This window comes from Octopus bimaculoides, chromosome 11, assembly GCF_046866305.1.
Source record: "Octopus bimaculoides isolate indiv1 chromosome 11, ASM4686630v1, whole genome shotgun sequence".
Taxonomy (NCBI): Eukaryota; Metazoa; Mollusca; class Cephalopoda; order Octopoda; family Octopodidae; genus Octopus; species Octopus bimaculoides.
This window is the reverse complement of record NC_142938.1, coordinates 40,927,474-40,940,584: the sequence shown is the minus strand read 5'-3', so window position 1 is coordinate 40,940,584 and position 13,111 is coordinate 40,927,474. Positions and strand designations below refer to the sequence as shown.

Here is a 13,111-nt window from a genome sequence, read left to right as displayed (position 1 = left end):
TATAGTTTATTATTTTATTTAAAATAACAATATAAATATACTCAAAAACCTACATCCCATTTTATAGTTTGTGGCTTTTGAATTTCTTTATAACAAATCAGTTTATCTCCTCGCTGGAATTGTATCGTTAAATCTTCTAAACTAATACCACACTCAAAATCTGTTTTGATGGTATCGACTTCATGTTTGAAATGCTTCATAGAAGCTATATTTCCTGCAAAACAAAAATACATAAAGATTAAATCAAAACTGAAATTCTTCAATACACAAGTCTTTTAACAGCTGCATAAGTAGCTTAGAGGTCAGAGGCAAAGTGCAATAATGTCTTCTAAGTGTAGTGAATTTTACAGGAATAAATACATTTCTTTACATTAATTATGATCTATTTCAGGTACATCTTAAATTATTGCTAAATGTTTAACTTCGTTTTTTTTAATGCATGAAAGGTAAACTGATGAAACAAAGCTGAAGCTAAATGATATTAAATATTGGTTTCAAATTTTGGCACAAGGTCAGCAAGTTTAAGAGAGAGAATAAGTCAATTAAATCGATCCCAGTGCTCGACTGATGCTTATCTCATAAACCCTGAAAGGATGAAAGGCAAAGTCAACCTTGGTGGAATTTGAACTCAGAACGTAAAGACGGACAAAATGCCACTGAGCATTTTACCCAACATACTAACAATTCTGCCAGCTTGCCACCTAATGATATTAAATATTAGTAGCACTAATGTGAAACTGAAAAGAGTAGGCCTACTGACATAACTTGAACCCTGTACCATTCACTTGCTAAGCAATTGTTACTGATTACACTACAGAATGCCTTCCATTTTGTTTCCTCTAATTAGTTACTATAAATGTGAGAACTTAATTTGAGGAAACTGAATGACAAGGGCAGATGGTAATTTGGTTACCTGACATGCAAAGATTCATAGTTTAAGTCCTATTAGTAGAGTCTGTTACTTCTTTCTGCCTCACATTATAGCTGTTAATGTCTAATATCATTTACATTAACATCTTAGCAGTTAATTCCTGATATAGACTGAGTTTATTCTACATTATATAATTTTGTGAGCAATGTCATCAGTAGTCTGCTACTCTTGTTAAGGTTACCCATGGCAACAAGGTCAAAGAAAAAAACCCATACTGTACATGACCAACACCTTTCAAGACCCAACGGTGAAGCAGGTAAATTAGACAACAACAATGGCTGATCTAATTAATATTAACTGGTAGAAGAGGGTAATGCCAGATGGACTGGCTAAAAAGGTATCAAATCAAAACCACAACTGAGTCAACAGTAATTGATTGTTACAATTTCACCACCTGCTACCGTGGTATCTTATTGTACATGTGCTACAGAGGATGGTCCTGAAGCCATAGTATTGTCTTCAAGGCCAGTTTTGGCCTATATTGAAAATCTGTGCAATCACAAACATTTACATCTACCAAGCATATGTTTACATTACATTCTGTTGTACTGCACAGCCAATGAGAGCGGTAGACTTACAAAAGAGAAAGTATTAGACCACTTTTGCTTTTGCCAAATATTTTGTTTTTGTAGTCTTTTTCTGAAGTTCTTAAGTTTGTCATTGGTGTTAGATCAGTTTCCTTCAACAACGCTTACTGAAAAGGTGCCTCTGTTGGTGTGGTCATGCACTCTGTTGTCCACAGAGTAGACTCTCAAAAGCCCCTGTTACGATGGCATAAATGGTGAAATGGACAACTAAAAATGTGGATACAATCAAATTAGATATCAAACTGCAGAGTAAAAGGCAGACTATATGACTCATATGTGCGAACAGCCATGCTACATGGCAGTGAAACATAGGCCGTGACTGCTGAGGACATGCATAAGCTCGCAAGAAATGAAGCCAGTATGCTCCAATGGATGTGTAATGTCAGTATGCATACTCGACAGAGTGTAAGTACTTTGAGAAAAAAGTTGGACCTAAGAAGCATCAGTTGTGGTGTGCAAGAGAGACGATTGCGCTGGTATGGTCATGTGGCGAGAATGGATGAGGATAGCTGCGTGAAAAAGTGCCACACCCTAGCGGTTGAGGGAACCTGTGGAAGAGGTAGACCCAGGAAGACCTGGGATGAGGTGGTGAGGCACGACCTTCGAACATTGGGCCTCACCGAGGCAATCACTTCTGACCGAGACCTTTGGCAATATGCTGTGCGTGAGAAGACCCGGCAAGCCATGTGAGACCATAATTTGTGGCCTCTGCCAGGGGTGTAGCCAGCCCACTTATGCGTACCTTTCCTTCATTGGACACTAAACTCTGCTTGTGAAGACCTGTTGAGGCAAGTGAAATCGAAATCGAACCAAATTCGACGACTGGCACTCATACCAAGTGAAATCGAAATCGTAATTGAACCAAATTCGATGACTGGCAACTGTGCCAGTGAAGCACTAACAGCACTGTCCGAGTGTGATCATTGCCAGAGCAGCTGTCTGGCTTCCATGCCAGTGGCACGTAAATAGCACCATTTGAGCGTGATCATTACCAGTGTCGCCCTATTGGCACTTGTGCCGGTGGCACATGAAAAAACATTCGAGCGAGGTCGTTGCCAGTGCCGCTGGACTGGCTCCTGTGCAGGTGGCACATAAAAAACACCATTTTGAGCGTGGCCGTTGCCAGCACCACCTGACTAGCCCTTGTTCCGGTGGCACGTAAAAGCACCCACTACACTCTCGGAGTGGTTGGCATTAGGAAGGGCATCCAGCTGTAGAAACTCTGCCAGATCAGATTGGAGCCTGGTGTAGCCATCTGGTTCGCCAGTCCTCAGTCAAATCGTCCAACCCATGCTAGCATGGAAAGCAAACGTTAACTGATGATGATGATGATGATATTTCATCTTTGTGCATATGGTGTCCACTGTTGGAATCAAATCTGATTGGTTTCCATATCAGAAGTGATTATTCAGATTTATAAATAAAATGGAAATATTCATAATTACAGCCTACCATCAAAAATGACTTCATCATTATGTAAAACTTTGAATTTCAAATTCCTCATTAATTTTCCTTTTGTACAAAGGCAACCAGCAACTGGGTGTTTCTTTTTCTTCACTGTTACTTGAAAAATTTCTAAAATATTAGCTTCACCTGAAATATTAAAAAAATGCAGAAATCTTAAATAAACATCGTCAAAAAATAAATAAGCTTCAAAATTGTCTTACCATTCATGCTGATATAGATTATTTGGTACAATACAAAATCTTTTTATATTAAGTTATCTCATCTGAAGCCCAACATTCTCTAATCTGATCTAAACAAACACATCTCAAGTCATTCATAAATCAAATGCACAAGTTCACAACTGCTGATATAATAAGATTCCTGGTGGAGACTTGTTGCTTTACACAGTAGGAATAAACCTGAAACTACATGGTTGGGAAGCAAACTTCTTAACTACACAGCAATGTTACGCAGCATCATCATCATCATTGTTTAACGTCCGCTTTCCATGCTAGCATGGGTTGGACGATTTGACTGAGGACTGGTGAAACCGGATGGCAACACCAATATATATATATATATATATATATATATATATATATATATAGGTAAAGTAAAATTTAGAGGTAATACTTGACAATTGTAAGCACCTGTGTATGCCAGCTTGTGGTTGAGGTGAAAGAATAAATTGTAAATCCAAAAAATAACAACAAAAATACAAAGGATTCTGCAGTACACGTGTTTCAAGCTTTATATCAGTGTATAATTTACAATACAAAGCTATCTTCAGCCGCTGGATTTACAATTTATATATATATATATATATATATATATATATAAGAATTATGATATAAACTCAAATTAGGCAATCAAACTCATACAGTTATAAATTTGACTTAAAATGTGCATACATATATTAATACATATTGGCACATATGGATATTTTTTTAAATATTTATAAACTATAAATATATAAATAAATATACAAAGAAATACATGTAAACAAAACCCATGTGGGATACGTATGGAAAGAAGTGTGAGAAAAAGAGAACTGATAAAAAAATTTTTTTGTACTAAAATTAAGAGTGGTTAAGAGTTTCAATTAAAAAGTCCATAGAGTTTGATGTGTTTTTTTTTAAATATATAAATGGTATATAAGGTACATAATACAGTTCAAGGAAGTCCACTTTCTACAGCCATTTCCAGAGTTCATGTCCTGGTAGAAAAATTAATAAACTACCTTACAAACCATGCGGACAACGTTCTCTTCATCAGGAAAGGTATTCTCATAAAATTACATTCTTGACACTTTTGTTTACACAGATTGTGCAATATGTCAAGACAACAGAAATACAAATACACCCCCCCCCCCACACATACAACAGGCTTCTTTCAGTTTCTATTTACCAGTTTCACTCACAATGTTTTGGTTGGCCTGGGGCAATAGTAGAAGACACTTGCCCAAGGTGCCATACAGTGGGACTGAACCTGAAACTACAATTGGGGAGAGAACTTCTTAACCACACAACCATGCTGTGCCTTATATAGATGCGAGTGTGCACGTGCATCTGAACATGTGTGTGTGTGTAGAGAGAGAGAGAGAGAGGATTCTTTGTATGTGTGTAATTAGAATGTATTTTAAAACATTTATGTTTCTCAATAAGATTTTAATGGAGTATTACCAACAATTTCTTCTTTGGTCAAAAGTGGAAGTTGTTCGCTGAGACGGTCTTTCAGATCATCGAAGAGTTTATAAATAACTTTGTGCAAGTTCACTGGAACCTTTTTGGCCTTAGCTAGTTTTGCCACAGAATCAGGGATACTTACATTGAATCCATAAATAATTCCTAGAAGAAAAAAAACAAACAAACAAACAACTGAAGATATATCAAAACATTTTCACTGACCCTTCCCACTCTGTCATTTACAAACCCACTGACTCCCATTACTATTTCAATTTCACCTTATACTATGTCACTCATATCACCTTTCTTTCAACTATTTCTTTGCATTTGTCAACTGTGTAACCCAATTGTATAATACTGTTACCACAAACCACATCTACAAATTATAAAGATAATCTTTACCTTTGCTGCTAACGAAGGATCTCTTGCTCAGAGTGAAAGGCAGACTGGATGACGCCTGCGTGCAAACAGCCATGCTACAGCAGTGAAACATGGGTAGTGACTGCTGAGGACATGTGTAGGCTTGTAAGAAATGAAGATAGTATGCTCCGCTGGATGTGTAATGTCAGTGTGCATGTATGACAGAGTGTAAGCATCTTGAGCGAAAAGTTGAACATAAGAAACATCAGACAATGTGCATGAGAGACGACTGCGCTGGTATGGTCATGTATTGTGTATGAATGAGGACAGCTGTGAGAAGAAGTGTTGCACTCCAACATTGGAGGGAACCTGTGGAAGAGGTAGGCCCAGGAAGACATAGGATAAGGTGGTGAAGCATGATCTTCAAACTTTGGGCCTAACAGAGGCAATGACAAGTGACCGAGACCTCTGGAGATATGCTTGAGAAAAGCCACCAAGCCAAGTGTGATTGTAGTAGTGGCTGATGTCAGTGTTGCGTAACTGGCTCATTAAAAAAGCACCCTTCAATCATTGGGTGATATGCTGTGCTTCTGAAGACATGTCAAACCAAGTGAAATTGTAGTCATGGCTGATACCAGTGCCGTCTAACTGACAAGTAAAAAGCACCATCTGAGCATTGGGCCTCATGGAGGCAGTGACATCAAGCCAAGTGAGATCGTAGTCGTGGCCAATGCCCGTGACCAATGCCTGTGGCCAATGCCAGTGTTGTATAACTGGCCCGTTAAAAGCACCCTTCAATCGTTGGGTGATATGCTGTACTTGTGAAGGCCTGTCAAACTGAATGAAATCATAGTTGTGATAGATGCCAGTGCTGTCTGACTGGGACCCATGCCGGTGTCATGTAAAAAGCACCGTCTAAGTGGAGGTAGTGACAGGTGACCAAGACCTTTGATGATATACCATGTTTGTGTAGACCTGTCAAGCCAAGTGAGACTGTAGTCATGACCGATGCCAGTGTCAAGTCAATGGCACCCATGCCGGTGGCACATAAAAAGCACCCAGTACACTCTCAGAGTGGTTGGCATTAGGAAGGGTATCCAGCTGTAGAAATCTGATTGGAACTTGGTGCAGTTCCAAGGCTTACCAGTTTTCACTCAAACAGTCCAACCCATGCCAGTATGGAAAGTGGACGTTAAATGATGACAATGATGATGATGATGATCTTTATATTGCATATTCATCTTATTTTACCTTTCTCACCCAACATCCTGACAACTCCAATGCACCATGCTATTACACTTCTGTCTCCTCCAATCTCACCTTGCAACTTCCTGAAATACCCTCTCCCTTCTTTCAGATGTGACTGCAATCTCAGTAACCTCCTGGTTATACAATAGTTACTGTAGAACTACCATCACATTCACAGCCTTTTTCTGCTTTCACCTTTACTTTGTTTCTCTATGAAGGCTCACATCCTATGCCATTGTAACCTGTTTCTTCTTTTATCATCATCATCATTTTAATGTCTACTTTTCTATGCTTGCATGTGTCAAACAGAGTCTACTGACTACACTTGCACACACATACTGTTTCTAAGCCAACAAATTACAAAATACCGGAGAACAAAGGCCATGATGATGGCCATGAATGTAGAGATAGTGTAGAGTAAAACTTGAAATGTAGTGATTGCTAACCTTCAAATGCAGCAGCCATTTCAACATCATTTTCAGTTATACTACCAATACCATAGTGGAGGAAATCAAGCCGGCACGCCTGTGATTTGTATGTATCTAATGTATCCATGATGGCTTCTAAGGAACCGTCAACATCTCCTGTGAATAAATACTTAAAAATGAATATTTATATATTCTAGAAGAAAATAAAATGCATCACTAATGACAAGTTATTTTCACAGAATTTGTTCAAACCATGAGTACAATGCTATCAATGGAACAGTTTATAATTCCCTTTTAAAATCATTAACACATTTACACCTGACCTTTTTGTTGAGTGTGTTAGACATGGTGTGGATTGATTGAATTTTTTTTTAAACAAGAGTAAAACATGGAATATATGTAACAGACTTAATTTAATTTATTGATGATTTAGAAATTCAAAATATTACAATGCTATCTCTCTGACTTTCAACAAATAAATTTTTGACAAGAACATCATGGTAAAGATGTGATAATGGGTTCAAGCTTTGCTGCAGATGTGTTATGACACCAAGCAAATCATATACAGCACATAAGATATATTCATATTGTCTCAGTTTTCCTGAAAGACACATTTTTCAAGATGTTTGGTGTAATAAATACTGACAGGAACCTATTGTCAACATCCAAGAAATTTCATATATACGTAGTGCTCAATGACAGGCTATGAACTAGCTCAGTTTCAGCCAGTATACCACAGCCTTAACATCACAGAAAAAAGAGAGGTAGGTAAGTATGTGTGTGTGTGTGTGTGTGTGTGTGTGTGCGCGCATGCGTGCGTGCACTTAAGTGTTGGAAGGATTGTTATAATTTTCAGCAAACTATTTGTAAACAGTGTGAAAAAATAATTAATATAAAGTATGATTAAAATATTAAATAAAAGTGTGTGTGTATATGTACAGGGGTTGGACAAAATAACGGAAACACCTTAAAATTTCAAATAAATTTATTTTAATATGGGGTAGGACTACCTTTGGCAGTAATTACAGCTTGAATTCTACAAGGTATGGACTCGTACAAAGTTTGAATTGTTTCCAAAGGAATTTTGTCCATTCCTCAGCTAAAACAGTCTCCAGTTCTTGTAGTGATGATGGTGCAGGATATTGACTCCTTACTTCATTTTCTAAAATGTACCATAAATGTTCGGTAATATTGACATCTGGGGACTGTGGTGGCCAGATAAGATGTTCAACTTCACACAACTTTAGCTGTGTGAATTGGTGCATCATCATCCTGAAAGATTGCATTTCCCTCCAGAAACAGTTCTGCAACCATAGGATGAATTTGATCAGATAAAATGATTAAATAGTCTTGACTATTAATTCTGCCATGAAGGGAAACCATTCGGCTGGCCAATTTCCAAGATATAGCCCACAGATCATCACAAGATCCTCTTCCATGTTTAACAGTTGGAAGAAGACAGTCTGGGTCAAATGCTTCTTTTGGCTGTCTCCACAGATATACTCGGCTGGTGGTCAGAAATAAGGTAAAGGATGACTCGTCCAAGAAAATAACATTCTTCCACTGCTCTAGGGAATTATTCTGTAGGTTTTTACTCCACTCTAAACGCTTTGCAACGTTTGATTTTGAAAGTAGTGGTTTTCTGATTGCAGCCCTCCCATGAAATCCGGCTTTGTGCAGCTCCCAGAAAAACAGTTTTTGTGGAAACTGGATTCTCAGGTGGTCATCAAGCTCTGCAGTAATTTTGGGAGCTGTACTTTTGTGATCCTTTCTAACAATTCGTGTAAGAGTCTGACGATCCTTATCTGATAGTTTTGGTTTTCTTCCAGAGTTTTGTTTCGACAAGGAGATTTTTCCCTCTTTCTCAAAGGCTGTCATTACATTTAAGACAGTACTTCTTGATACACCAAACATTTTAGCTGTTTTCATTATGCTAGCGCCTGCCATACAAGCACCAACAATTTGACCTCTTTGAAAGTCCAATAGATCTGTCATTTTAATGAATTTTAATTACCTTTTTCTGATGATATCAGAAAAGAAAAGGCAATTTTAGCAAAACATATTAAGCAACACTAATAATAAATCAAAAAACATAAAAATAAACAAGCTTTTGATGGTTTTATAGATATTTCAAAATATTGATGCTATGATGCTAGGTATTTCCATTATTTTGTCCAACCCATGTATATATATATATATATATATATATATATATACATATATACATATATACATTAGTGTGTGTGTGTGTATATTAATATATATTTATATATGCATATGGGTTTGGAGATGTATGTAGTAGTTACACATTAAAAGAAGTGTAAGCAACATGAACAAGCTTCATTTTTAAACATATCTTAGTTGACTTATTTAATATGAGGCATATTTTTAAAAAATTTGAAGAAATAAATAAGGTTTGGTCCCTAACTGAAACAAGTTAGATGAGCTTGCAACATGGCATCTTTCTAAATATCGCAGTTTCACCTATGAGACTTAATGTTCCAAGACTTAATTTAACTATTTTAAATAAAATTTGTTTTGTTTTACTTATGTGCAATTGTATATGTGTGTGTGTTTAATCTTTTCTAATGATGAATGTAAATGTTAGTATGGGTTGGATTATTCTTAAAATTTAGATATTCACAAGTAGCTTCCACTAATGTTAATAACAAATTAAAGATTCAATATAGTTTGACCTCAGATAAAGTAGAATCACGATATAACCTTTTAATACAATTGATAGCTGTGGTCCTTCATATGAAGTAATTGTCTCTTTTGTTTTCATTTTCCATATTTTTCTCTTGCGCCCAGCTTCTCGTCGCTTCTGTAGCTCAGCTTCATACACAATTTGATGTTCAAGGCGTTTTTGGTCAATAAAAACTTGATCGTTCTCTATCTTTTGTTCCATCTGCTGCTGTTTTCTCCAATTAATTATTTCTTTTAATCTCTGCTACAATATAGAAAACAAAAAAAAAAAAATAGACAAGATAGTCAATGGAATGTTTTGCTTAATGACATAAAATAAAAAAAAATTAACGAAAAAATAGACTCTAAGAACACCAAGATAACCTCTATTAAAATATTCTATCAATACTTTCCCCTTCCTTAATCAAAAATGCAATACTTGTTCCTAAAATACCAAAATTCTAAAATTTCAAGATTTCAAAAGAACATATTTAGAATATCTATCATCATTTAACATCCATTTTCCATGCTGGCATGAGTTTGACAGTTTGACAAGAGCTGGCCAACTGAAGGACTGCCCAGGCTCTGTGTCTGTTTTGACATGGTTTCTATGGCTGGATGCTCTTCCTAACACCATGCCCTTAAAATTAATTACCATATAACACCTTTAAAAAAAATTAAAGACATCTTGAAAAATTATATGAATACCTGAATTAAATTAATTGAAAAGATATAACAATTTATAAAATGCTTAATCAAAACTACAATGTCTAAATTGTGATTAAATGAAGAGATAATAATAACAAGAAAAATGTCAATCCCAGGAAAACTGAAAGACGTCTCTTTGTAAACTTTCACTTTTTACTTCCTCATTATGTTCTTTTTCTGTTCATACTTCCAATAATCATACAAATGTATTCAACAAAAAAAAAACAGGGAAAAAGAAAATCATGTAATAGTACTTCAGTAGAAACTTGAAATATTTCCTCTCCAGCATTTGGAAGTTCTCTCCAACCAATCACTTCTACAGGTGTGCTTGGACCAGCAGCTTGCACAAGTTGACCCCTCTCATCAAACATTGCACGCACCTAGAAAGCATACAGACCACTTTGTTGTTAGGTGAGTAGTCAAATCATTTTTATATCGGAGTATGTATTTTGATTTTCACTTTTAATGATGAGTAAGAAATTATAAGTTAGTCTGAACAACAAAACAAAATCTATACACTCTGACTACTGCTTGTATACAAGGATAAGAAATATAGATTCATTTTTCCATCATTATCATTATTATTTTTATTATTCTAATGTCTCTTTTCCATACTTGCATGAGCCAGGCAAGAGTACGTTAGACAAGGTTTTTATACAGCAAAATACCCTTTCTGAAGTCAGCTTCCATCTGTTTCCAAGCAATGTAATAATTTCCCTTTTGAGCGAACAACAAACAGTCTGGACATGTTTTTTGCAGTGGGCTGCAAGCAAACAACACCATCAGTGAAGCCACTAGTTAAAAACCAACAAATGAACACACATGAAGACATGACAAATGGAAATATGGACTTATTCACATAAGTGCACACAAATATATATATCTCATGCCAGTGGCACGTAAAAGCACCCACTACACGCTCGGAGTGGTTGGCATTAGGAAGGGCATCCAACTGTAGAAACTCTGCCAGATCAGATTGGAGCCTGGTGCAGCCATCTGGTTCGCCAGTCCTCAGTCAAATCGTCCAACCCATGTCAGCATGGAAAGCGAACGTTTAAATGATGATGATGATATATGTATGTATACACACACACACACGCACACATACGGATTTCTTTCAGTTTGCATTTGCCATATCCACTCACAAAACTTTAGTTAACCCAGAGCTATAGTAGAAGACAATTTCCCCGCAATGGTTGGGAAGCAAATTTCTCAATCACACAGCTATGCCTGCACTTCACACAGCTATACTTGTACCATCCACCTTTATTAGAACTTGGCACACAAGATCCTAGTACTTAGGAATGAGTTTCTTTAGGGAAGATTTACTACTGTATTAGCAGATTGCATGTACTGAGTTCATACTAATAATTTAACAAAGATATACCTTCTTTCTCTTCTCATATCCTATCTTAATGAAATACTAATAATGCTGACATTAGTTGGAAAGATCAAGCAAAATTACACACTGTTTAAGATGACATAAAAAAAAAGAATTTGAAATATTTTTAAAAATAAATTTTACATCTTTTTTCTCGTATGATGACATGTGTTAGATAACTTTATAAATTCTTATGTTTGCATAATTTGTGAGGGTGTCTTTACCAATATTGAATGTTAGTTTAACACCCACTCAGTTACATTAAAGTAGCACATAGATATATGTTCTTTGCAGGGATACAAAATCATGCCAATAATGATGAGAACTTTAACTTCAAAACAAAAGACTGACAAAAGAATAAAAATATGAAAAACAAAATTACCTTTGCCCAAGCTGGCCCAGCTATCAGGCATGCACCTCTCTTCAATGTCCCTCTTTCCACAATTACTGTAGCAAGTTTTCTAAACAGAATAAACCATAAATCAGTAAGTCATTAAATCATGAGAAAAAGAATTTTTCAAAATATATTTTGATATGATTAGATATTTGGTTGTTAAGAGATGGTCTGATATTAATCTTGTGCTGGTTATTTCAAATGTTGAAATCACTAGTGGTTCAAGTACATCAAGCTGTGAACTTTACATTGCTAATATAGAATTACTCACTGTACTAAGTCATGCTTGCAAGGAAAGTTAGGTATGAAAGGTAAAGTAGTAAAGTAATCTTGGTTAGATCTACAGATACATAGCACAGATGTAGACAATCACATACTGGGATTGATCCAGTACACTCAATTTATTGCATATAGTCTAAATTTTTAGTCAGGTTTTCTTCTTTTTTGTCATATTCTTCAGGTGGTTGGTCTGCTGATCATATACATCTGACTTCATCAATGACTCCAAATGTTTATTATATCCTCTAGCTCACTGTAGGTGAGAGTTAATATTAGCATCAAAGACAGGGTTATTATTGCTGTAGCTTTTGCTATGATGATCTATTATTCTTCAAGTGGATCTACTTTGTGTACAAGTAATTGATCCCTGAACAATAAGATTTTAGTTATTCATGAGGGATATCAATCTCAGAACAAACTAGGGGGATGACGGTACTAATGATGAAGAGTCCAAACTATGTCAATGAAACACTGAGAGATTATCTATATTAGACATGCATTTTGGACTTTGTGGAACCTTATTGTTTTACCTTTCTAGTCATACCCATCATTACATGTAAGTTGTTCTGGAGGTGAGACAAAGTTGTTGGATGTTTCTGTTTTTATTAACTCAAATAACTATCAGGGACAAAGAAAAAACATTTGATAATAAAACATAACATTGAACAACATTAAAAAGTAAAGTCAGGTGCAGTGAAGCCTGATAATTTCTAGTCATAATCACACTTGTCATGTGAGATTGATTTTTCTTACAATGTTGTGAAAATTGCAATAGTAGTGAAGCTCAGCTTGTCATTCAGGTATTGAATTTCATTATCACATGAATATTACAATATATTAAATACTCTACAGTTTATATATTCAAATTTCTATAGTTTCCATATTCAAATTTGACCAGAGTCAATTTTTACTTTCCATTATCATGTCGTTGATAGATAAAATATATACAAGATACTCAGATATATTGTTGTCACTTAGA

The 13,111-nt window shown here is 35.8% G+C and overlaps 1 protein-coding gene across 1 annotated transcript in view; it reads right to left on the bottom strand.

Moving 5' to 3' along the window:
* LOC106870599 (translation initiation factor IF-2, mitochondrial) overlaps positions 1–13,111 on the bottom strand; it is a 37,140-nt gene continuing 24,029 nt past the window's right edge. Inside the window, exons 11-17 of the mRNA XM_014916732.3 lie at positions 11,842–11,920; positions 10,333–10,458; positions 9,410–9,635; positions 6,704–6,841; positions 4,647–4,811; positions 2,971–3,111; positions 1–214 (exon numbers count right to left, since the gene is read on the bottom strand). Of these exons, the coding sequence (XP_014772218.2) occupies positions 42–214; positions 2,971–3,111; positions 4,647–4,811; positions 6,704–6,841; positions 9,410–9,635; positions 10,333–10,458; positions 11,842–11,920 (1,048 nt within the window). The 3' untranslated portion in view covers positions 1–41. The remainder of the gene's footprint in view (positions 215–2,970; positions 3,112–4,646; positions 4,812–6,703; positions 6,842–9,409; positions 9,636–10,332; positions 10,459–11,841; positions 11,921–13,111) is intronic.